Genomic DNA, 26,927 nt, shown 5'->3' with positions numbered 1-26,927 from the left:
ACCCTTTGAAGATATACTATAATCCCCATTTTTCAGATGAGGAAACCAAGTTATAGATGTGTTAGGTACCCAACCAAGGTATGGTTCCACGGAGTGTAGACTCCCAGACTCCTCTCTTCACTGGATTTTTCCGGGCAAGAATACTGGAATGGTTTGCCATTTCCTCCTCCAGGGGATGTTCCTGATCCAGGGATTGAAACTACATCTCCTTAATTTCAGGCAGATACTCTACCATTGAGTTACAGGGTTTACAACCTCTCAAAACTTTTTTTTTTGCCATGTATGTGTCAGCAGTGGTAACTATATCTACACACATTTACATATATGTATATATGTGAATGTATATTATTCTTTGATATATATTTTTCCTCTGTTTCTATATATATATATATATTTATATAGATAGAACATAGACATATATGTACACTTTACTTTTTTTTTTTCAGTCACATAATGTTCTCAGATTTACCTATAAAAGCCTAAGAATGAAATTGCTTAGTTTGGTTTTACTGCAAGATTGCTAGATTCTCCTGTTTTTGAGGCAGATGTAGATTGTTAGATTAAACAAGTAACAACATAATAAAATTCTTCATGATTTGTTCATTGAGTCATGAAATGCATCAGTGATCGCCAAGTGGCAAAGGTCAAAACAAGAAAGGATCAGATGTTAGAACCCAAAAAGTTTTCAAGACACTTTTTCTCATTCCTATTCTCTCCTATTTCCTACTTTACATACATATGTTTCCTTTCTCCCACCAGAATTCTGCTAATGTAAAAGTTGGCATTTGTTAAATATTTCCTATATGCCTGGACTGTGTGTCCTGTGGATCAGTACATGTACTACTTACTACAACTCTAGGAGATGGTCTATACTATCAACCTTGTATTATAGATGAGATAATTTAGCACAGGGAAGTAATTTTTCCAAGGGCATAAAGCTAATAATTGGCGAAAAATTTGAGTTCAGCACTTTAAATTTAAAGCCCTTGTCCTTAAGGACTGTAATACTCATTGAGTAGGGAGGTGAGAGGTCAAGGAGAAAAGTGAAAGAAGGGATCAATGTCAAGGATATATATTTTTTTTTTTGGTTTGATTCTGATAAAAATCCCTTCTCTTAAGAACAACTGAATCCTGATTATATTATGTTTCTCTTGGATTTATTTTTTTCTAATCCCTTGAAACTTTGATATCAGCATATTATTTGGATACGTAAATCTATAAATCCAAGTGATTTTCTTTTTCTTTTTTTCTTTTTTTTTTTTTTTTTGTCTACAGGGATCCTAATTCAGGATGGCTCTTTGGGATCTTGTGAAAACAAATACTGTGGTTTGGGAAGGCACTGTGTTCTCAGCAGAGAGACAGGGCAGGCAGAATGTGCCTGTATGGACCTTTGCAATCGGCACTACAAACCTGTGTGTGGATCTGATGGGCAATTCTATGAAAACCACTGTGAGGTGCACAGAGCTGCTTGCCTGAAGAAACACAAGATTACCATTGTCCACAATGAAGACTGCTTCTTCAAAGGTAAAGGCAGGGTGAGCCTAAAGGGCCACCTTTCTCTATTTCTTCCTTCTTCTTAACAATTCCCCTTAATTTAAATTCTAGCATCACTAACTGAAAGTCTCCAAAAAAGGAGAGAAATATGGGCTTAAAGACACTTGTGATTAGTAAGTGAATAGAAGTTTGTATGGATACAATTCTGAATCTGTTATGGGAACAAAGCTGGCCAAAATATGACTCAAAATTTAATATAGCTTACAGCATTGCACCATATGGCTTCCCAATCATGGCAGTTTTCTTAGGGACACAGAGTGGCCAATTCAGTCAACAAGCCAATTCCACCCAGTGAAATGCACCTGGAGTGAAATTGAGAGAAGAGTGAATGCCAGACCATCCTGTGATAACATCTCATTTCATCCTGATTAAAAATGATGCCTTCAGCATGCACCACCTAATTCAAATTACACAGAACTGGTAAATGCCCACTGAAATAACTATGAAGAACTCATGCTAAACCCAATTAGTAAACTGAGATGACAATAATTTAAAATTAAAAGTTAGCAGTATTTACTTCCATGGTACTAAAAATCATTGGGAACTATTTATGGAAAAGTACTGCTGAATTAGTAATTTGACTAATTATTTTAACATGCTAGATAAGTAAATAATTAAATACCTTTAATGCCTTTCATTTATTTATAAATATATTTCTTGTGTATTTATTTATACTAGAAAGAATATTTATTCATTAATAGTCATAACCCAGACTGAAATTTTGAAATGTGAAGTATATAGAACTTCCATCATTCAAAAAGGTCAGTGATCAATTTGATTTCTAATCTTAAATGGGGTCCACATCCCAGACTCTCAGAGTGCTGCCAAAGTAATTTTACACTTAAAAGCTTGTGTGATATTTTAATTATTAACTTAAATTTATAGTATCACACAATGTTGCTCATGTACCCATGGATAAGTTGTTTTCTTTACAAACTTCGTTGAATAAGTGTTCAAATGCATTAAGATGGAAGGGTCTGTAGTCATTGTGCTACTAGAAGTCCTTTCATATAAATGAGATAAATTGTAGGAATAGTTTCTTTACCAAAGTGAACTCTGTGCATTTTGAATACACAATTGATGATATTAGATTCTCTTCTTTTACAGAAAGAATATCTAATCTATTTTATAGAGAGCTAAAATGAATTGTATTAATATTTTCCTTTAATCTTCATAAAAGAGTTTTTTCCTGTCAGTTTGAATTGAAATGAAAGTGAAAATTTTACGATTCCACAGAACATGATACAGAACTGTGTAAATAATATGCAATTAAGTTAACTTAGAATCATTCTAACATTGAAGTTTTGTCTAGATGACAACCAGCAATTGATAATATGGAAACAAATAAAATGAAATATCATGAGGTGAGAAAAAAATTTGCTATTTTAATATTCTGCTTTATTACTGGAAACTTAGGCATAATGCTACACAATATGTAAATCAACATAGAAATAAATGAACTGGATATAACCAGGAATGTTGCCTTCCTTATGAGTTACTTTGTTAAACAATGGTTTGAAAAGCTTTTGTTCTTCAGACTTATACTAAGCATATTTATTCAATCTATGATTGCTTCAAAATTTATTGTCATCATACTTAGTATTACAATTTAATTTATATTAACTGGGTGAGTTACCAGGGGTTAATACATTACCTAGGTCTCAGAATTTGTCAGTCTTCTGTTTATTGATTTGTTTTTGTGTTTTGCGTTATATATATATATATATAAGATAACTTTATTTCAACAGAAAGAAAGTAAATAATCTATAATAAAACAATAAATTGCTTGTGCTATTAGTGTGCAATTGACCAAACTTTGGACATAAGAAAGATTCCATGGAGCTGGAGGCCTAACACCATGATGACTAAAATTAATTCTTATAATTGTGGATTATACTTTCTGTGCAATTTCAGCAATTTATATTGTTTCAAATAATGACCTAAAGGAAGGAGCAAGTCAAAATATTATATTCAAGGACTGTTAACAATTCATATTTAGTTATTTTCAAATAGAAAAATATCAAAACAAAATTTCTCCTTAAAATATTTATTGCTTTTATTTTTTTAATTTTTTTTTTATTGAAAGATACTTGCTTTACAGAATTTTATTGTTTTCTGTCAAACCTCAACATGAATCAGCCATAGGTATACATATCTCCACTCCCTTTTGGACCTCCCTCCCATCTTCCTCCCCATCCCACCCCTCTAGATTGATACCGAGCCCCTGTTTCAGTTTCCTAAGCCATACAGCAAATTCCCATTGGCTATCTATTTTACACATGGTAATGTAAGTTTCCATGTTACTTTTTCCATACATCTCACCTTCTCCTCCCCTCTCCCCATGTCCACAAGTCTTTTCTCTATGTCTGATTCTTCATTGCTTCCCTGTAAATAAATAAATTCCTCAGTGCCATTTTTCTAGATTCCGTCTACATGCATTAGAATATGATATTTATCTGTCATTTTCTGACTCACTTCACTCTGTATAATAGGCTTTAGATTCATTAGAACTGATTCAAATGCATTGCTTTTTATGGCTGAGTAATATTCCATTGTGTATATGTACCAAAACTTCTTTATCCATTCATCTGTTGATGGACATCTAGGTTGATTCCATGTTCCAGATATTGTAAATGGACATCCGTGTTTCCTGTCTAGAAGAAAACTGGTCAACCACTTATAAAAGAAAGAAACTAGAACACTTTCTAACACCATACACAAAAATAAACTCAAAATGGATTAAAGATCTAAATGTAAGACCAGAAACTATAAAACACCTAGAGGAAAACACAGGCAAAACACTCTCCAACATAAACCACAGCAGGATCCTCTATGACCCACCTCCCAGAATATTGGAAATAAAAGCAAAAATAAACAAATGGGGCCTAATTAAAATTAAAAGCTTCTTCACAACAAAGGAAACTATAAGCAAGGTGAAAAGACAGCCTTCAGAATGGGAGAAAATAATAGCAAGTGAAGAAACAGACGAAGGATTAATCTCAAAAATATACAAGCAACTCCTGCAGCTCAATTCCAGAAAAATAAATGTCCCAATCAAAAAGTGGGCCAAAGAACTAAACAGACATTTATCCAAAGAAGACATACAGATAGCTAACAAACACATGAAAAGATGCTCAACATCACTCATTATCAGAGAAATGCAAATCAAAACCTCAATGAGGTATCATTACACACCAGTCAGGATGGTTGCTATCCAAAAGTCTACAAACAATAAATGCTGGAGAGGGTGTGGAGAAAAAGGAACCCTCTTACACTGCTGGTGGGAATGCAAACTAGTACAGCCACTATGGAGAACAGTGTGGAGATTTCTTTAAAAACTGGAAATAGAACTGCCATATGACCCAGCAATCCCACTTCTGGGCATACACACCGAGGAAAACAGATCTGAAAGAGACACGTGCACCCCAGTGTTCATCGTGGCACTTTTTATAATAGCCAGGACATGGAAGCAACCTAGATGCCCATCAGCAGATGAATGGATAAGAAAGTTATGGTACATATACACAATGGAATTAAAAAGAATACATTTGAATCAGTTCTAATGAGGTAGATGAAACTGGAGCCTATTATACAGAGTGAAGTAAGCCAGAAAGAAAAACACCAATACAGTATACTAACGCATATATATGGAATTTAGAAAGATGGTAATGATAACCCTGTATGCGAGACAGCAAGAGAGACACAGATATATTGAACAGTCTTTTGGACTCTGTGGGAGAGGGCAAGGGTGGGATGCTATGGGAGAATGGCATTGAAACATGTAAGTTATCATATGTGATACGAATCACCAGTCCAGGTTCAATGCATGATACAGCATGCTCGGGGCTGGTGCACTGGGATGACCCAGAGGGATGGGATGGGGAGGGGTTGGGAGCAGGGGTTCAGGATGGGGAACACATGTACACCCATGGCAGATTCAAGTCAATGTATGGCAAAACCTATACAATGTTCTAAAGTAAAATAAATAAATAATTTAAATAAATTTTTAAAAAAGCTCAAAAAATAAAAATATAAAGTACTGAAAAGTAATAGCAAAAACTTTGTAAAAAGTTAAAAAAGGAGGGTTTGCATTATTAACAAATTATTTGAACTTTAAGCAAAGTCTTATTTCACATATTGAATTTATCAAATTCATGTTTGGCATTTGCATTTAAGCCTGTATATTTATTCATTATTTTAAAACTAAGGTTCAAGTCCATATTAAGAAACATTTATGTCTATATTTATATCTCTGTGTCAATACATATAAAAGTGAAAGTGTTAGCTGCTCAGTCATGTCTGACTTTTTGATGCCACATAGACTCTAGTCTGCCAGGCTCCTCTGTTCATGGGATTATCCATGTAAGAATACTGGAGTGGGTAACCCATTCCCTCCTCCAGGGGATCTTCCCTACCCAGGGACTGAACCCAGTCTCCAGCATTGCAGGCAGATTCTTTATCTTCTGAGCTACCAGAGAAGCCCCATCTAAACTATATCTACATATACATATATTATTCCCATTATTTGTTTTAAATGTTTAAATGCCTTATTGGTATACTCATCATTACTACTGACTGGTGAATATAGACATGAACTCACAGAGAATTTTCTTTAGTGCTTTATGATTTTTGAAACTAGATAAAACAGACATCTGTTAATTTTTCTATTTTATTTCTACTCACATTTATTTGATTATGAAGAAACTGTCTATAATAGAATATAGAACATTATAGTGAAAGTCTCTCAGTCATGTCTGACTCTTTGCAACCCCACGGACTGCAAAGTCCATGGAATTCTCCAAGCCAGAATACTGGAGTGAGTAGCCATTTCTTTCTCCAGAGGACCCCATCCCAGGTCTCCCGCATTGCAGGCGGTATCTTTACCATCTGAGCCGCCAGGAAATATTGGCATCAAATTCTTTTATGATGATGCTAACTATAGAACTGAACATGCCATTTTATATAATGCCCACTAATAACTGTCATGAGAGTTTTGCCTTAATTTCCCATCCCCTACCCCCAAATGGTTTTCTAACTGCTGTAATACACACATATCTGCACATAACAAAAACTTCTCTCACTTCAGTACCAGATCAGTCTGGAATACTAAGCAGAATTTACACACTCAGAATATAGTGGTAAGTTGGAGTAAGAAACTCAAGATATAACCTATGCTAAGAAGAGTACAGAATTAACCTTTTATGAGAAAATCAATCGAACAGAAACTCTTTCACCATTTACTCTCTGAGAATAAAACTGCCATAAAGGCAAATGTTCTGTAAGCTTAAATGTGCATCACAAACAATAACAACTTGGGAAATATGCTTTTTTATACTTCTGTGTGCGCGGTTTGAATGAAATCTGACATGGTGTCTTTTTTTTGGTATAATCTAGAGAGGCATTTACATTTCATTTGGCTAACTGATTAATTGGTCGATTATCTTACCTGATTATTATTATTATTTAAGGCAGAAATTAGAGAACTGAGGCTAGAAAACTAGGCTGCCAAAGATATTTTAAAAATATATAAGTAAATGTCCTGTGTTAATATATGTGGGCTTTTAGATTTCCTTTTTTTAGAGGGAGGGATAGGGCATCTGTGTAAAGGTTTAGTTTTAAATTGAAACAGGCTTGTATGCCATTTCTTGAAAAATAATTATGCTGATGAATATATCAACTTTTGGAAAAGAGTACCCAGATGTTGGTTTGTTTGCTCTGTTCTGTTCTTCTTTGCTTTTAGTCAGTATTAGCCAAATGAAATTACAGATTGGTGGTGAAATTAATAACTTGGACAAAATACTAACACTCAGAAGCTCCAGTCCCTCTGAATGCATCATGTACCCACAACCTCAAAACCAATTTTATTAATCCCCTGAATTTCAGTAGGTGTATATTAAAAATTTCTGATTTGATGACAAAATCAATTGAGCTTCCTATTTTGCATTGAACTTTAATCAATGTTAAGAATATGATTTTGTGTCACTCTCCTCCCTAATTAAACAGTGAACTGCAGAATCCTATGTATAAGCCAATATATAACATATATTAGGAATCATAAGGTGTACACTCATAAATTCACTATTTGTTAATAAAATTATACTAACTTTTTCTCCTCTTATTTTTGAAAGCTCTGTAAATGATTTTGTAGACATTAAACATTGTATGTGTTTATCTTCCACTTATAGATAATAGATATGTGATAGATTTTACATAAACATGAAAACAGCTCCAAAAGAGTGGGATTTAATATTAGGACCACCCAACAAATGTATTAAAATATTATCAGTGAAAAAAAATAAAATAAAATATTATCAGTGAGAAATGAGAAATATCAGGTATTGTGTCAAAACACTTTCACAACTATTAGATTATTAATTCATTTTAATAACAAACCAGAAGGCACAAAACCTAAGATTTTAAAAATGGCTGCCAACATTCACACAGTAAGTTAAGGCAGGGATCAAGGACTCGGGGCTCTCTTTCAGTACACATATACTTCAAACATTTCTATTTGAGTCTACAATACTATAATAGCTTACTTCTCTTTGCTTTTTAAAAATTTACTTTCTATAGTAATTTGTATTTGAATATTTTACGTTTTGAGAATCAGTATTTCTCACTGTGGTATTTGTAAGGATTAAATAATGCATTTAACAGAGTTCTTGGGCAATAGAAGTACTCAATAAGAGATAATTACTGTGTTTAAGACTGAAACTTCAACAACTGTTAACATTTGATTGCAATACATTTTCACACTTGAATCTAGAAAGCCACACATACTTTCTTTTAGGTTTATACTGGGTTATAGTGTTGCATAAAAAACCTCTGGTCAAGTTATCACAGATCCAAATTTGCCAGATTATAATATGATAGACAAATTGATGGTAATGTTTCCCAATTGTAGATAAGACTACGTAAAGAAAAAAAAAAAACTATCTCAAGTTTAGAAACATATTTATTATCAGTTTCTTGATTGTAATTGAAAATTGATCCAGTCATCTTTCTCACTGACTTACTATAAGCTTATTTTGCTTAAAGTACATGATAAATAAAATGTGATTTTACTCTTCTACGCTCCATGGGAACATATTATTAGTTCAAATAATTTTGCTTCCATCTTGTGGCTGTTTAAATATATTGGTTATTACCTGTCATTGACACCTTCACTTACGGTGTTTATTTTCTTAATATACAATTCTCAAATGTTAAATGTGCTGTTTCTGCAAGTTACAAAGTGAAGAACATTTTTGCAGCTTTTATGTTTCAATGTAACTGATTTTTCATTCTTGATATTTCTTTACAAAAGCCAGATGGTGAAAAACTTTCCATTGATTACATTCAGCATATGTAATCGGGGATAAAATGTTCTATAAAATGCAGTTGAAATTTTTTCTCCATTAGTCTGATCTATGTTTCACTTTTAAAAATCCTCTCTGAGAGAGTGCCTATAGATACTTCAGAGAACATTTGAAAGCTTATTAATAATAAAAATTTAAAACCAATTGGGAAAAGTGAGAAGTTTGAATGTGATTAGCATCTAGATAGTTATGTAAAAACAAATTTGGAGAAAATCACATTGAATAAAAAAGACTTACCTTTTTCCAGAACAATGAAAATGGCATAGAAATTAGCCATATTGTTCTTTTGATATTGATTAAACAAAGTGTAAAGAAATTCTTCAACTCGAATATTAAATACTTAAGTTAATTTGATGCAATAATAAGCAAATCTAATAATTTTGATTTTTACTTAAGATATCATATCATCCAGCTCTAAATTACGTATCAACTTCATGTTTGTTATAGAACTTAGTTTAGCAAGTGCTGTGTGTTCAGGTAGCTATGACACATTTCATGTGTCCCCTTATGTTTTTCTCATCAATGTATAAATTTCTTTTTGTTTGTATCATGCTTTTCTAAAGGTACATCTTGAAATCAAGACATGAATTGTGATTACATTTTGTCAGTACTTTGTCTTCTTGACATATCTAAAGAATTCACAAATGGATTCCTAAGATTTTAAATGGATTTAACCAGCAGACCAGGCTGAACTGAAGTCCACAATGAGTAGAAAGGCTACTGAACTAAAATTTACTATTATAGATAATATTCAGATAATAAATAAATCATGGATAAACAACAAAGTCACCACATAGCACAGGTAATTATACTCAATATACTATGGTAAACCATAATGGAGAAAATATGAAAAAGAATGTGTATATATAATTGAATTACTTTGGTGAATAGAAGAAATTAACACAACCATGTAAATCAACTATACATCAACAAAATAAAGTTTAAAATAATAATAAATAAATAAATTTTGTATATGTCTTAGATAAGATATTCACCTCCAGATTTTTTTAGAATTAAAATTAAAAGAAAGGAAAACATAAATAAAAGCCAGCCACAGATTGTCCTAAACATATAACATTGTGGTAATACTAGATTTCTAAATGGAAATTTTTACTTGGCATATTTCTACCATAAATCAGTAGTTATTTTAAAAAATTTATAATAGTTTAACACAATCATATAAAAGGTGACAATATATGAATTCAAATGCTTGTTGCTGTTTTGACAGTTTCTTTCCAATGATTCAGGATGTTAGGTACTAAATAGTTCTTCTTTGATGAGCATCATTTATTTTAACAGTATTCCATTGACTCAAATGTACACAGGTGGATGTGTGGAAATATATTTGAGTAACACTTAAGGATGAAGGTAACATCTTGGTTACTGTTAGGTGAAAGAACCAGGAGAAAGATCAAAATTTGGCAGGGAGCCAAAACAAAATTTACGGTTGAGTTCAGAATAATGAATTAAGAATATCAGTGGATTCATATAAAAATAAGTAAAATAGTTTCATTTCTACAACAGTTAAGTAGAAAATATTTTTCAAGATTGGACATAAAATGGTCCAGTGTTTTAGATTGGATTAGAAAGAACCCATCTGCCAGTGTAGGAGTTGTTGGAGATGTGGTTCTATCTCTGGGTCGGGAAGATATCCATGAGGATGAGAAACTGGGAACCCACTTCATATTCTTGCCTTGAGAATCCCAGGGACAGAGGAGCCCAGCAGGCTACAGTCCAGAGGGTCTCACAGAGTAGGGTACAACTAAGCATACACCCAGGATTCATTATTGTGGAGAAGCAAGGTGGAAGTTAGGAGGTCAATTAGAACCTTCCCACAGGGGTCCGAGAGAGATGATAGTGGTTTGAATCAAGATGAGAGAAATGCCAGTGGTTAAAGGTATCAGACTGTCTGAAATAATTTGTAGTGGATTGGACATAGGATTTACGGAAATTAAAGAAATAAGCTAAGCAAACAATTTGAAAAGTCATTTACTGAAATGTAAAACACTGGGGACTCAAATTTGGAAACATATGTGAGCAGTACAAACACACACACATTTAAAGACAATTAAATTTGAATTCCTTTTAGACAGCAAGGGAAAATGCCATTTATGCAATCGGTTATAAATCTGCAAACCAAGGAAGATCTTAGATCACTAGCCATACGTTTAAGAATAATAAGTCACAAGACCAAACAACTCTGTAGTAGGGATAAACTAGACAATGGATGAGAACACAGAGGGAAGCAAGAGAACTGAGGTCAGAACCTAGTTGTATTTCAACCTTCAAACCAGTCAGAAAGTGAAGAAAAACAAAGGAGACAAATACACAGCCAGTGGCAATGCAGGAGGAAAACCTAAAGGATGCAGATACACAGAAGCTAAGTAAGAACGATTTTTGTGGAGGCCAGAATGGTGAGCTGAATTACATGTGGCTGAGATCAAGGCTAATGAGGATTGGTAAATGACCACAGATTTGGAAAGAATAAAGCCATGGTCGACTTTGGTAAGAATTGATAAGAGAGAAATAGCCGCTGCAAAAGTGATAGTGCAAATACAGAAGCTCACTGAAAAAGTATTTCTCTATAGAGGAACAGAGATATCAGAAATCCATGTAGAAATTCTCTATTTCTCTGTCTCTAACATCTACCGATAATGACTGAGGAGACATGTCAGTGGGGTAGTGAAATGGAGAGGGAAATCTATAGGGCAAGAGGAAGAGGGGTGATTGCGAGTACAGCCCTTGGATCAGTTGGAGAGAATAGGACCCAGTGCAACAGGGATGCATGAGAGCATGGATTCTTTATCCATTAACCAGAATGAACGGAAGAACAGACCCTTTCTGGGGCAGGTAGCTGGACTTATTTCATACTATAGAGGTGTGTGGATCTCATCTGGTTGCTTATAATTTCTTAATGAAATAAGTGAGGCATCAATTAAAATTGACAAGGAAGAAAGTTTTAGAGATTTGAGAACAAAGAAAAACAAAGCTGTGAATAAACAAGGAAAGAGAGAGAAAAGACCAGGGGATATCAGAGGGTATCCAGTGGTGCTAACTCTTGTGATATATTTGCTCATAAATTTAAAGTGAGATTACTCTTTCATGGCTGTGCATTTTTCTGCAGATATAGCCAGCTGTTAGAGTGGGCACTGAGAAGATAAGGAATTGGATTAAACCATGATTTTAATTTTCCAGGGAAAGAATTATATAGGAGGGAAGAGTCTGAAGCCATATTTCCCCCTCTCTCAGGGGCAATATGATGATATTATCTGTGTTTTATTGTGCATACCCAGCCCAGTATCCAGAGTTCTCCCAGTGAGTGTCTTTTGTCTCCACTTATGTTTGGACCAAAATGGGTTTTCAACTATCTCTACATCCTGGAAAATGCATTTACATATTTTGAGTTAACTTCTTAATGCTAATATTCGGTATACATCTGTGCCTCTTAGTTAAAACTTCCAGTGATTGAATCTGTTTAGACTAGTTAGCCAAGATACACATTTCCAAAGTATTTGTAAAGCGTATAAGTCTACAATAGCCATTTTACTTCAATGGCTATCCATCTCTCTGGTAATTAGCAGCCACCAGGATGGAAACATTACACAAAATATATTTTTTTAGGAAAAAAGAACTATTGACAGATAACTCTTAACAATAGACAATAGTGGGCAATCATCTTGACATACGTTTAAGATAATAACGTTTTATTATTAATTCCATAGGCAAGCTGTGAGTCAATGTTATTGAGAACAGTACATTGTGCTAAGGATGCACTTTGACAAATGAAATTGCTTTATTTGGTTAAGCAAATTATTTGAAACTTTTAGATAGCATAGACATTTTCTATCTATTATGCCTTTATTTAAACATTTCCTTTATTCTAGATGTTTTAATCAATCTGTCTCCCAATCATATTGGACTATAGCTTGACTCAATGTGGATGTTTCCAGGATTTTTGGCATTTAACTCACTTTTTGAAGCAATTTTTTTCCTGAAGAAAGGACTAATAAAAATAGAGAAAGATGCACAAGCATTTGATTAATATAAGTAAACTTTAATTGAATGGCACAATATTACATATGCCTGATTAAATTTATAAATGTTCACAGTGTCAAATGTCAAAAGGCTTCAGATAATAATTAATGAAAATATTTACAGAAATAAGATACATGCCTATGTATAGATAGGTTTGCATGAGCAAATACCATTTTTGGACCATTTGCTAATGACCATTTATGGTCACCTAATCCTGTGGCTGACCCATTTTAAAGGCACTATGCAAAGATGAAGATGACACAGTTCTTACTTTTGCCAACTGAGCTGAGATGAGTGGTTAGGTTATTCAATAAATGCCTAACAATTTTTTTTTTTTTTTTTTTTTTCTTTTTTTTTTCTAACAATTTTTTTAAAACAATTTTGTTTTTCCCCATTGCCAAAAAAATCTCATCATACTGTGTTAGATTAGCATCTGTACTTGACAGTCAGATACATTGAAATCATTCTGTGTCAAAATACACCTATGTAACTTTTAAATTATTTTATTTTTATATATGTGTTACCTTACATCCAAACATTATTTATGGACATATGTATTATTTTCTCTTGGCAGTTTATTGTTACTGGGTATGGGGTCCAAATTAAGAGGACAAGAAGGATACTTAGAACAATGTTCAAAAAGAAGTGACAATCACATTCAGAAAACAGTAACAGGGAAATTATACCTCAGAAGACATGTTTTAAGAACAAATTCCACCTTCTCATCCCGCATGTTAGGTCATTCAGCTTTGAAAGTCATTGCCTTAGGAAAGTCATTGCCTAATGAGGATGGAGTGGCCCTTTGTAAGAATTCACCATCTTCAGCCTTATTCTGTTCACTTCTTCATCCTTGGAGATACTGGTTCACCTGACTTTCAGATGAGTACCAGTAAAAGTGTAGTGATGTAGCAGGTGTTGAAGCTCATGCATGCATGCACAAACCCAGACAATCTAATGTCCTCTGTGTATTGCATGGCCTGTTTTGACTAAAGGAATATTACAAGGAGGAGAATGATATTTGGATCTACTCATTTGCATTGTAATTATCTGGTCATTGGACATCCATCTACCCAAAACAAGCACAGAACATTTGCCTTAGAGCTCTATCTTTGAGTGGAGTTTTTATGCCTTATCAAAATTCATAATTCATTTTTGGATCCCCAGATTTACTTATTTTCAAAACAAAATATATAGGTGTAAGTTAATATATAGACAATGAAACTTACCATCACTTAATTTTCACTTGAGAGACACTAACAGATCCACATTGACTGACTGCACTTTTGGTGATATAAAAATGAACACGTAAGTTGGTGTTAGTTGTGTTTTCCAATACTCAGAATAATAACTATGGCATTTAGCTATGATGACAGTATGTAAAGCTTATGAGCGGGGTGTAAGGTTTAATTAAATTTATGTCAAAATTACTTTCAAATCTCAGAGGAAAATATGCTCGAATAATATAATACATATTTTGGCCTTTAAAATCTTAGCAAGTAGAAACATTTACATGACACATTGGCACAATCTCCAAGAGCTCAGAAACAGCCCATTACACAACATAGCAACAGCTTTGTTGGTTAATTCCGCAGTAAACCTGCACGCCGACTCCTGTGTTAATTTGTCACTGTTGCGTCTACATCTACAGGAAGCAGTGGGTGTGGTGTTTCATTTAAGCATATCCTTAAGTATATGAGAGCAGGATGATGCCATGCCCTTCTATGGCATTCCACCATAGAATATTTCACCATCAGAATACTATGCAAAATAAATTAATAACTAATCAAAAATCTTATCTGGACATCCAGGCATTAGCTCACAAGCAGTAGAGAGCAGAATGTTGTTGTATTTGACTCCAGGGCCATTCTAAACTTTTAGGCATTTTACTTGCAGATCCAGAAAATGGTTTGCTACTCAGAGGCAAAGTCTCTTTTACCTCACCCCTCTCCCAGCCCTCTGTCCTCTGTCCCCTGCCCCAGCACAGATCAGCGCATTGCTCTCTGAGGCCTGATAGCAATGGCCTTAATAGAAATAAATCATTACCCTGTGGCTTTCAGAAAAGGCCAAGGCATCGCCCCCGTTTACAACCCATTTACAACCTCTTGATCTTGTTTCTTTCTTTCTTTTTTTTTTTAATTTATTTTTTTTTAATTGTAGGAAAATTGCTTTACAATGTTATGTTGGTTTCTGCCATACAACAACAGGAATCAGTCCTAATTATATATATGTTTCTTCCTGCTTTAGCCTCCCTCCCCTCCTTCCACCTCACCCCTCTAGGTTGTCACAAAGTTTCAGGTTGAGCAACTTCCCATTAGCCATCTATTTTTCATATGATAATGTATATGTTTCAATGCTACTGTCTCAATTCATCCCATCCTCTTCTTCCCCTGCTGTGTCCACAAGCTCATTCTCTATGTCTGAGTCTTAAGAAAAGTCCAAGAGGACCAAACTGTCACGTGCATAAAAAGCAGGCTCTGTTTCAACCTATTTCCAATCAAACTAGGTGAATAAATCAACCTGAGCTAAAGCCTTTTACTTCATCAAAAACTCATCTTCTTTTCACTAAAGCACTTGACCCAAATGGCTTTGTCTTTGTCTTCTCCCATTATGCTTTTCTCACTTTTGAAAGCTGGGCAGTCCTCTCATGAGACCACCAGCAACAAGTAATAAAGAAGGAACCCTGATTGTTATGAATGATATCATTGAGCATTCAAGGATTTTGGTCTGGTTGATTTCATGCCATTTCTTTGGGTACTTAGATATGCCTCGTAATTAGAACACTAGGATCCCTTTTCCATCCTCCTATAATAAAATCTTTTATATGAACCTAGAAGTCTGGAAGTTTTGACTCTTTGATCTTACCACAGGTTACACAGGTTGGGCTCTGATTTCAGAGTTCATGTGCCAAAATCATAGGTTAAAACTTTGTCCAAAAGTGGGTCTCCCAGAAGATTCCAGGCTCAGCTACATTCTGTGTCTGGAGAAACTTGTCCATTCTCCTTTTCTGTTTGGTTGCACTTTGGTTACTCAGCGTTTCCTCTGGTCAGTGAACCTTAGCCAGGACTCTGCCAGCCCACCCCACCCTGTTTTCCTCATTTTGAGCACTGGGGCAAAAATTAAAAGCTTCATTTCTACCTACCAGTGCATCCCCAGAGCCTTCACGTCAATACAAAAAATAGCATCTTGTTGGTATTTTTTTACTTATCTAAGTCATACGTATTCGTGAATTTTCACCATAATCTTCTCTCAAAGTAAATGTGTCTTATTTGCTTTAAACTCATATTCTACAAAGAGGTCATTCAAGAAACTCTTTCCAGGGCATGGAACATCTGGGATGTGGAATAATATCTCCAGGAAAACATGGAGATTTCAGTTATTCCTGACCAAGCACCCCATGAACACAAATAGATGCATAGTAGGTATATTTTATTGTCCATCAAAATTTCCATATGTATGTCTAATATAAATTCTTAAAAAACTTTATAAAGAACTACTAAGTGAAGGAACATATCCTGTAAATGAAAATCACTTAAGAAAAGGGTAATTTATTTCACAATTAAAAAAGTGAATTTTTATATATTGAGTTTGTTAAGTCACAATACCACTTTACTGCCTGTTCCTGTCATAAGTGTGAGTGAAAGCCACTCAGTCATGTCTGACTCTTTGTGACCCCATGGACTATACATTCCATGGAATTATCCAGGCCAGAATACTGGAGTGGGGAACCTTTCCCTTCTCCAGGGAATCTTTTCAACCCAGGGATCAAACCCAGGTCTTCTGGATTGCAGGCAGATTCTTTACCAGCTGAGCCACAAGGGAAACCCAAGAATACTGGAGTGGGTAGCCTACCCCTTCTCCAGGGGAATCTTCCCAACCCAGGAATTGAACTGTGGTCTCCTGCATTGCAGGTAGATTCTTTACCAACTGAGCAATCAGGGAAGCCCATTCCTGTCATAGGCCTATGATAATTTCATAATAGTAGGTAAGAACTAAGTGATTAAGCTGCACATTAGAGATACTAACATATATGTATATATACATACACATGGAAGCATCACTATGAACAAAGCTAGTGGAGGTGATGGAATTCCAGCTAAGCTATTTCAAATCCTAAAAGATGATACTGTGAAAGTGCTGCACTCAATATGGCAGCAAATTTGAAAAGCTCAACAGTGGCCACAGGACTGGAAAAGGTCAGCTTTCATTCCAGTCCCAAAGAAGGGCAATGACAAATAATGTTCAAACTACTGCACACACACTCCTTTCACATGCTAGCAAAGTAATGCACAAAGTTCTTCAAGCTAGGCTTCAATATAATGTGAATCAAGAACTTCTAGATGTTCAAGCTGGATTTAGCAAAGGCAGAGGATCCAGAGATCAAATTGCCAACATCCGTTGGATCATAGAAAAAGCAAGAGAATTCCAGAAAAATATCTACTTCTGCTATGCTAAAGCCTTTGACTGTGTGGATCCCAACAAACTGTGGAAAATTATTCAAGAGTTGGAAATACCAGACCACCTTACCTGTCTTCTGAGAAACCTATATGCAGGTCAAGAAGCAACAGTTAGAACAAGACATGGAACCATGGACTGGTTCAAAAGTGGGAAAGGAGAATGTCAAGGCTGTATATTGTCACCCTGCTTATTTAATTTAAATGCAGAGTACATCATGCGAAATGCCAAGCTGGATGAACAAACTGGAATCAAGATTGCTAGGACAAATATCAATAAGTTCAGATATGCAGATGATACCACCCTTATGGCAGAAAGCAAAGAGGAACAAAAAAGCCTCTTGATGAAGGTGAAAGAAGAGAGTGAATAAACTGGGTTAAAGCCCAACATTAAAAAAACTGAGATCCTGGCATCTGGTCCCATCACTTCACTGGAAATAGATTAGCAAACAATGAAAACAGTGACAGACTTTATCTTTGGGGGGCTCCAAAATCACTGCAGATGGTGACTGCAGCCATGAAATTAAATGGCACTCCTTGGAAGAAAAGCTATGACAAACCTAGACAGCATATTAAAAAACAGAGACATTACTTTGCTGACAGATCTCCGTCTAGTCAAAGCTATGGTTTTTCCAGTTGTCATGTATGGATGTGAGAGTTGAACCATAAAAGAAGTCTGAGCACTGAAGAATTGATGCTTTTGAACTGTGATGTTGGAGAAGACTCTTGAGAGTCCTTTGGATTGCAAGGAGATCAAACCAGTTCAATCCTAAAGAAATCAAACCTCATTGGAAGGACTGAGGCTGAAGCCAAAGCTCCAATTCTTTTGTCACCTGATGTGAAGAGCCAACTCATTAGAAAAGACCCTGATACTGGGAAAGATTGAAGTCAGGAGGAGAAGGAGATGACAGAGGATGAGATGGTTGGATGGCATCACCAACTCAATGGACATGAGTTTGAGCAAACTCCAGGAGAGGGTGAAGGACCCAGAAGTTTGGCATGCTGTAGTCCATGGCTTTGCAAAGAGTTGGGCTTGACTGAGCAACTAAAGAATAATACATACACATGTTAATATACATAACATTTATAGTTATTAATTAATCTATATTTTCCCACATATTTTAATATTAAAACAATGATTTAAAAAAAAAAAAAAGATTGGCATTAGTGTGTATAGATATACCTCAACACTTAACTAGCTGAGGATCCATTGATTTTTAGCATAAAATAACAAAATATACAGGTATATTAATATTGGTATGAAATCACTATAACTTTTAACATTTTTTGTATTAAGTGAAAATGTGTGTGCTTTGTGGGTTTGTTTTTTTTTTTTTTTGGTTTTGGTTTTGGTTTTTCTAAGGATACTATGAAGAGCATCTTTTATGGCCTAGTTTCTGGTGAACACCTAATATACCCTTACTCTTTAAAGAGAAAAACGTATATAAATTGAACACTATCAGTATTTTTGCATAAATAATTTAGATTAAAACAAAAGCTTCAACAAATATTTTGTTTTCTGCAAAAAAGTTCAATGGGATATTTAAAATCAGTGGCTCTCACTGCTAGTCACGGATGGATTGGATTTTGAGAAAACAGATTCCTATTTCTAATTATCCAATCGTAAAGCCTTTGAATAAACTTGTTACTGCTCTTGATTCCTTACTTTTCTTAAGCCACAGCATTACCACATTCCACATTCATGTTGTGCACCTCAAGTGCCAAGGTTTGCGAGTTTGGAAGTGACAGAATTCATGGGAATTGTGTTTGCTGTGAGTACCTAAGGAACAATCTGGAAGTCCTAGTGCCAGTTGAGAAAAATATATATCTTCAAGTTTTAGAATTTGTGATTAAAGAAAAAGGAGTGGATTGTTTTTTCATCTTGGGATTATTCTAATGTATTTTTGAATATACAAGGAAATTTTTCTTTGTCCTGATTTTTTTCCCCACAAACTTGTTTCTTTTTTTCATACTTTAAATATACTTTGGAAAATCCACATACTATATCCCCAAAAGGGAATTATTCTTTATAACTGAGCACTAAAGATGCTCCAGGGACCCTCAGTAAATGTTGATTCTAATTTCTAGGAAAATTCTATGTGACTTCAATAATTGAACTATTTGGCTTTAGATAAAAATTATTTTTTAAAGTAAGTCTTGAGATACCTAAGGTTTATGTTGTAGGACAGCGATTGTTAAAACATACATTTCACTAAAATTCTAATACAGTTATAACAAGGATGTTTTAATAATTTATACTTTCAAAAGAGTAGTGGTGTAGAAAAAAAAATGAAATGACTTTTCAAGTAATTAAAAATGAGAAAATAAATGAAAAAAGTTTTTCTCATTTTTCTTATTTTTATGAGACAAAGGTATAATGACTTTTGAGGGGTATAGAAAAGAAAGTTTTTTTGTTTAATTATCTCTTTATGCCAAAGGAAATGAAAATTATATTTGAATAGAACACTTGGGGCTAGTCACAGCAATAGCATTTTTTAAACTCCATTAAAAGTGAGGCACATAGATTGAGAAAAAACTATGGATAACAATAACCTGATCAAACAAAATGAATGACATTTGTGAAAAAGAAAGTGTTAGATCTTGGGATTTGCTCTCTTGTAGGAATAACACCTATTAAAAAATCTAACAATAAAATTCCCAGAAAGGTGTTTAATATAGTCTACTGTCAACTTTTGCAAGGGTGAGGGGCCTGACTTTGATGGTTAATTAGACCTCACCCTTCAAACATCTAAAAGCAGCTATCAAAACCAATATTAGTGGGCAAGCTAGCAGAAGATAAGATAGTAGATCTGAGAATAGCAAGGATTAAATATATCCACAAAAATATTCTTTTGGAAATTAAAAAAGCTTTGTATCTTAATCCTTTCATCCTCAATTTAACTAATGACATAAACTCACTGAAGATGAAAATAAACAAAAAACACTGCTGTATTCAAATTTAGCCCTATTGCCTTTTGTCTGTTATTTATATATGTATAGGTTCCCTTGCCTGATCATTTACAATATTATGTAATGAAAATGCAAATACTTTCTTTATAACTGTAGTAAAGAGAAAAAAAATGCTCTGGCTAAAGATTATTAGTATATTAAACAGGTCAATGGGTGATTGGTTCAAGATGGTGGAGCAGCAGCCATAAAAAGGAATATATATGGGTCAGTTCTCATGAGGTGGATAAATCTAGAGCCTATTACTCAGAGTGAAGTAAGTCAGAGAAAAAGTAAATACCATATATTAATGCATATATATGGAATCTAGAAAGGTGATAACTGATGAACTTATTTGGAAGACAGCAATAGAGACACAGATATCGAGAACAGACTTGTGGACATAGTGGGGGAATAGAGAGAGTAGCATTGAAAATATACATTAACATATATAAGATAGATAGCTAGTGGGTATTTACTGTATGAAGCAGGGAGCTCAAATTTGGTGCTCGGTCGAAACCTAAAGGATGGGTTGGTGAGGGAGATGGGAGAGAGATACAGGAAGAAGGGGACATATGTATGCTTATGGATTATTCATGTTGATGTATGGCAGAAACCAATATAATATTGTAAAGCAATTATCCTCCAATTAAAGAAAAAAAAAGAAAAAGATGCAGAGTAGAAGGATGTGTGCTCATCTTATCCTGCTAGTGCACCAAAATCACAACTATCTGTTGAACAACCATCCACAGGAGGATACTGGGACTTACAAAAAGAAAAAAAAAAAAAAAAGATGCCCCACTTCAAAAGACCAAGAAGTAGCTGCCATGAGACAGTAGGAAGGGCACCATCACAATAAAATCTTATCCCGTACCTACAAACTGGAGAAGAAAAATACCAAAGAAGTTCTCTCACTGTTGTAAAGATTCTAAGCTCCACATTAGGCTTCCCAGCCTGGGGATCTAGCAAAGGGACCAGGAACCCCCAGGGAAGCTGACTTTTAAGCCCAGCAGGATTTGACTGCAATACTTCCACAGGCCTTGGGAAAATAGAGACTCCACTGTTGGGGAGCACATAAAAATCTTGTGTGCACCAGGACCCGGGGGAAAGAGCCAGTGGCCACACAGGAGACTGAACCAGACCTACCTGTTAGGGGTGGAGGGTCTCTTGCAGAGGTGTGGGTCAGCAGTGGGTCACTCCCCACAGGGACTGGCGCGCTGGCAACAGCAGTCCTGGGAGGTGTCCCTTGGTGTGAGCCCTGAGGGAGGTCAGCATTGCGTGTGTGTGTGTGTGTGTGTTAGTTTCTCAGTCACGTCCGGCTATTTGTGAACACATGGACTGTAACCCATCAGGCTTCCACAGTCCATGGAATTCTTAAGGCAAGAATACTGGAGTGGACAGTCATTTCCTTCTCCAGGGGATCTTCCCAACCCAACAATTGAATCTGGGTCTCTTATGACCTCCATTGACAGGCAGGTTCTTTACCACTAACACCACCAGGGAAGTCCATAACATATATAATAACCTGATATTTTATATATATATATATATATATATATATATATACATATATATATACATAAAATAAAAAGTCTAAAGAAATAAGTTATCAAGCCACAAAAAGACATAAAGAAAGCTTAAATGCATGATAAGCAAGAAAGGCAATCTGAAAACACTCTTATGATTCCAACTATATGATGTTCTGGAAGGGTAGAAACTGTTGAGACAATATAAGGATTAGGTTTCTCAAGGTTTTAGAGATGAAAAGAGGGATGAATGAGTGAACTGTAGAGGATTTTTAGTGCTCTGAAGCTATTCATTCTGGGTGATATTGTCATTTACCAAAACCCATAAAATTGTCTGACACAAAGAGTAAACCTTAATATAAGTATAGACTTTAGTATGTAATAGTGTCATAATAATGTATCACTGAAAAGTGAAAGTGAAGTTGCTCAGTCATGTCCGATTCTTTGCGACCCCATGGAATGTAGCCAGCAGGCTTCTCCGTCCATGGGATTTTCCAGGCAAGAGTACCGGAGTCGGTTGCCTTTTCCTTCTCCAAGGGATCTTCCCGACCCAGGGATCAAACCCAGGTCTCCCGCATTGCAGGCAGATGCTTTACCCTCTTAGCCACCACTACCAGCTTATTAATTGCAAAAAGTGCACCATGCTAAGGCAAAGTGTTATTAATAACAGGGAATGTGGGAAATGGTGGGTAGATGAACTTCTCTGCACTATGTGCTCACTTTTTCTGTGAGCACATATTCTGTGAAATATTCACATTTTCTGTGAATACATATTCTAAATATTACCTTGGTAATGAAAAAGAAAAAGTTTTTCCCTAAAACAAGTACGGTAGTCTTGCCAGTTAGAAAGCTTAAATATCTGATGGATGGCTATAAAATATAAATGAATTCTTTGCAAATATAGAATGAAAAATGTAATTTATTTGTTAAGTAATATTTTTGTTTCATAAAGAGTATAATGCAGCTGAATATTTGGGTATTATTTTAAAAATATAAATTAATACATTTATTATTTTAAAAATATACATATGCTATTACTATTTTAAAAGTGTACATGTGCTATTTTAAAATATATATATATAATGTATATATATATTTTAAAATACATTTTACAAAGTGTATGACTGACTGATTTATGCTTTCACATAGAAAATAAAAATGTAGAGTGTAAGTATACTAAATAAAATTCTCTATAGTCCAAAAAGCTTGTGGAATAAAAATACAATTTTTAATTTTCATAAAATTCTCCTCATGAAATTATGTAAACATCTAATTACTTAATTTGAAAAATATAAGAACTTTTTGGGTTTAAGCTATTAAAAATTTTCATGTTTTATCAGCTTTGTCAGATATAGCATTATTAGATATAAATTTCATTATATATAACTGTTAATGTTTATTAATAAATCAGAACTAATTACTAATATTTTATAAAACAACATGGAAGACATGAATTTTTCCCAGTTATATATTGTCTAATTTGTGTGTGTGTGTGTGTGTGTGTGTGTGGTGGAGAGGTAAACATCTTTCCAGCATTTATATTAAAAATTTCACAAAGCATTAATACATTGGTGGAGGAAAATTAGCAAAAGTATTACTTGATAGCAAAGTTTAGCATAAATATTTTGGAAAATAAAATATTATCAGTTTGAAGCATTAGAAATTTCTAATATTTCATCATTTTACCTACAAAATAGTTTTGCATATTTCAATCATTGAAAATCAAAATAAATTTCCATGTAATTCAATAATTACAAAACATGTAATATATAAATTTTACCATTAATCAAGGAAAGAAACAGTTCAGGTAGCAAAACAGAGAAGATATCAAAAAAATGCTTATAATTTATCAGCAGTGTTTTTGAGAATTTAGCATCATTATGGAATTCAGAGGTCATGAAAACATATCAAAAAGATTAAGGCTATACTAATGCTTGAGGAATTAATCACCTACACAAGTACCATATGTCAACTGTATATTTCCATAACCATAGAGGTGGAGGAAGAAACTATTACTCTCTGTGGTCCAGGTGGCATTGGTAAAACCCACTAGTGTCATATATCTTATGGAAAATAGCATAAAAAGGAAAGCAGCAGAAATTCTCCTCTGTATTCTTGTTTGCAGTTACTAGAAAGTACAACCTCTGAAAGTCCAGAATAGTTGCTATAAATCCCACCACTGCCACCTAAAAGCCAATGGTACTCTGGTCTATGACTAGGGTGTATGAAAAATACTGACATGTGAAAGTAATCTTAATAGACTTAAGTGAGAATTACAACATGATTTGTAAAAACCTTTTCTTTTATCATAGTGACTTGCACAAAGATAAGTGTACTCCAAAGTAAATTAAAATAATTAACTCTAATATGTTATTTGCTGCTTCTTGCTTCTCTAAACTATTGTATATAATATCACATTTGCAACAGCTATGGATAGTCGCTCAGGCAAAAAAAAAAAAAATCTGTGTAAGTTCAGCATCATATATCTCTAGTTGAAATAGCTCTGGACTTAAAATCAGAAGATTGGCTTAATTTCTGTCTTTGCTACTCACCAATGTGTAGAAAATCTTCCTATTTAATTGAGCTCCTTAGTTAACTGTGAATCATGTCTCATTTAAAGCTGTTTCCAAATAAAAGGACATGAGGTATAATAGCCTTTTTCTTTAAATTAATGCTTCTTTGAAAGGTAGAAAGAGCTATAACAATAGATTTTTTCTTATTCATGCAGAAGAAATGGCATTTCTAATGTAATAATGAGATGCAGTGTGGCCAAGTGATTTAAAGAACAGTCATTGGAGTCAGATTATATCTGCATATTTGCTTCTGCAACTTATTATCTATGAGACCTTGGAAATGTTAGTCAAACATTCAAGTCTGAATTTTCTTATCTGCAAAAGGGACATAAAAACAATACCTACCCCAGAGGGTTATAGTACAGATTTAACAATATGAAGAGCATAACTGTAACTCTCAAAGCATGATGCCTTTCTTATGGAATCCAAGCTTCTACCGCTCCCTCCACTGCAACCAAGATGTCAAGAGAAAAGATGTGGGCACAAGGAATAGCAATTTTATTTGGAAAGCCAGTGGACCAAGAAGACGGTGGGTTAGCGTTCCAAAGAAACATCATCCCCTGGTTAGAATTCAGGCTCCTTTTATGTTAAGAGGAGAGTCCTGGTTCTAGCCAACTCCGGAAGGGAGGTGTTAATTTCTTCCTTCCTGCAGCTATTTACAAGTAGTTCTGGCCAAGATGTTTCCTATGAGTTAAATAACAGTATTTTAGCTTAATGCTCACTACCTAGAAGCAGGATTCCCAAAGGTGGGTCATTATAGAAGTTTACAGACAACTTCCCTTTAGTGAATAACTTGTAATAGATCAAATGAGATTGGGTGCATTCAGGGTGATATGGTCATAGACTAACTTGTAATAATATAGAAAGATTCTTCCCTGTTACACCTTTCACATAGTAAATGCCCTGTGCATTGGAGCTAGTATTATGATTGATTCCTCTAAGCTCTGATTTACTTTTGACAGGCACTGATACAGTCAAGAGAGCCTTACTAAATAATGAGCACACTCTTGAAAATGAATTTCTGTCTTATAGAAACTTCACATCCAATATGAGATATAGTATAAATATGCACCATACATGCGTGTCTCAGTTCAGTTGTCAGTTGTCCGACTCTTTGCGACCCCATGAACCACAGCACGCCAGGCCTCCCTGTCCATCACCAACTCCCGGAGTTTACCCAAACCTATGCCCATTGAATTGGTGATGCTATCCAATCATCTCATCCCCTATTGTCCCTTTCTCCTCCTGCCCTCAATCTTTCCCAGCGTCAGGGTCTTTTCAAATGAGTCAGCTTTTTGCATCAGGTGGCCAAAGTTTTGGAGTTTCAGCTTCAGCATCAGTCCTTCCAATGAACCCCCAGGACTGATCTCCTTTAGGATGGACTGGTTGGATCTCCTTGCAGTCCAAGGGACTCTCAAGAGTCTTCTCCAACACCACAGTTCAAAAGCATCAATTCTTCAGTGCTCAGCTTTCTTTATAGTCCAACTCTCCCATCCATACATGACCACTGGAAAAACCATAGCCTTGACTAGATGGACCTTTGTTGGCAAAGTAATGTCTCTTCTTTTTAATAGGCTGTCTAGGTTGGTCATGACTTTCCTTCCAAAGAGTAGGCATCTTTTAGTTTCATGGCTGCAGTCACCATCTGCAGTCATTTTGGAGCCCCCAAAAATAAAGTCTGATACTGTTTCCACTGTTTCCCCATCTATTTGCCATGAAATGATGTGACCGGCTGCCATGATCTTAGTTTTCTGAATTTTGAGCTTTAAGCCAACTTTTTCACTCTCCCCTTTCACTTTCATCAAGAGGCTCTTCAGTTCTTCTTCACTTTCTGCCATAAGGGTGATGTCATCTGTATATCTGAGGTTATTGATATTTTTCCCGTCAATCTTGATTCCAGCTTGTGCTTCTTCCAGCCCAGCGTTTCTCATGATGTACTCTGCATATAAGTTAAATAAGCAGGGTGACAATATACAGCCTTGACATACTCCTTTTCCTATTTGGAACCAGTCTGTTGTTCCATGTCCAGTTTTAACTGTTGCTTCCTGACCTGCATATAGGTTTCTCAAGAGGCAGGTCAGGTGGTTTGGTATTCCCATCTCTTTCAGAATTTTCCACAGTTTATTGTGATCCACACACAACTCCATTTGGAAAAATCACATATTTCTTTGTTCACAGGCAGATACATTAAAGTCAACAAAACAGTTCTTTGTTTGTATGAATCAATCTAATAATACATTAAAATGGGTGTAGGTGGTAGTCTGGTAGTTACAAGAATGTGTCAAAGAGACCTGAGTTTTTCTAAAGCTAGGACTAATAGGTTCATAGTGTAACGGAAAGGAAGTGGGTCTCTGGAGTTAAGAAGCCTTGACAGTAACCTATGTTTCAACTCTTACTGTGCAACTTTATCCAAACACTCATCTCAGACTTACATTTCTTCATGCGTGAACACAAGGTTGAGTTAAATGAATAGTAATATCCTCT

General features: G+C 34.9%; 1 protein-coding gene across 4 annotated transcripts in view; it reads left to right on the top strand.

The window, feature by feature from the left end:
* FSTL5 (follistatin like 5) overlaps positions 1 to 26,927 on the top strand; it is an 864,807-nt gene that overhangs the window by 290,522 nt on the left and 547,358 nt on the right. For all 4 annotated transcript variants that reach the window (XM_043902330.1, XM_043902328.1, XM_043902329.1 and 1 more), the window contains exon 4: positions 1,276 to 1,524. In XM_043902330.1, coding sequence (XP_043758265.1) covers positions 1,276 to 1,524 — 249 coding nt within the window. The remainder of the gene's footprint in view (positions 1 to 1,275; positions 1,525 to 26,927) is intronic.

This window comes from Cervus elaphus, chromosome 5 (genome assembly GCF_910594005.1).
Source record: "Cervus elaphus chromosome 5, mCerEla1.1, whole genome shotgun sequence".
NCBI classification, from domain to species: Eukaryota; Metazoa; Chordata; class Mammalia; order Artiodactyla; family Cervidae; genus Cervus; species Cervus elaphus.
Note: the sequence above shows the minus strand (reverse complement) of the source record. Positions and strands in the feature narration are given on the sequence as shown.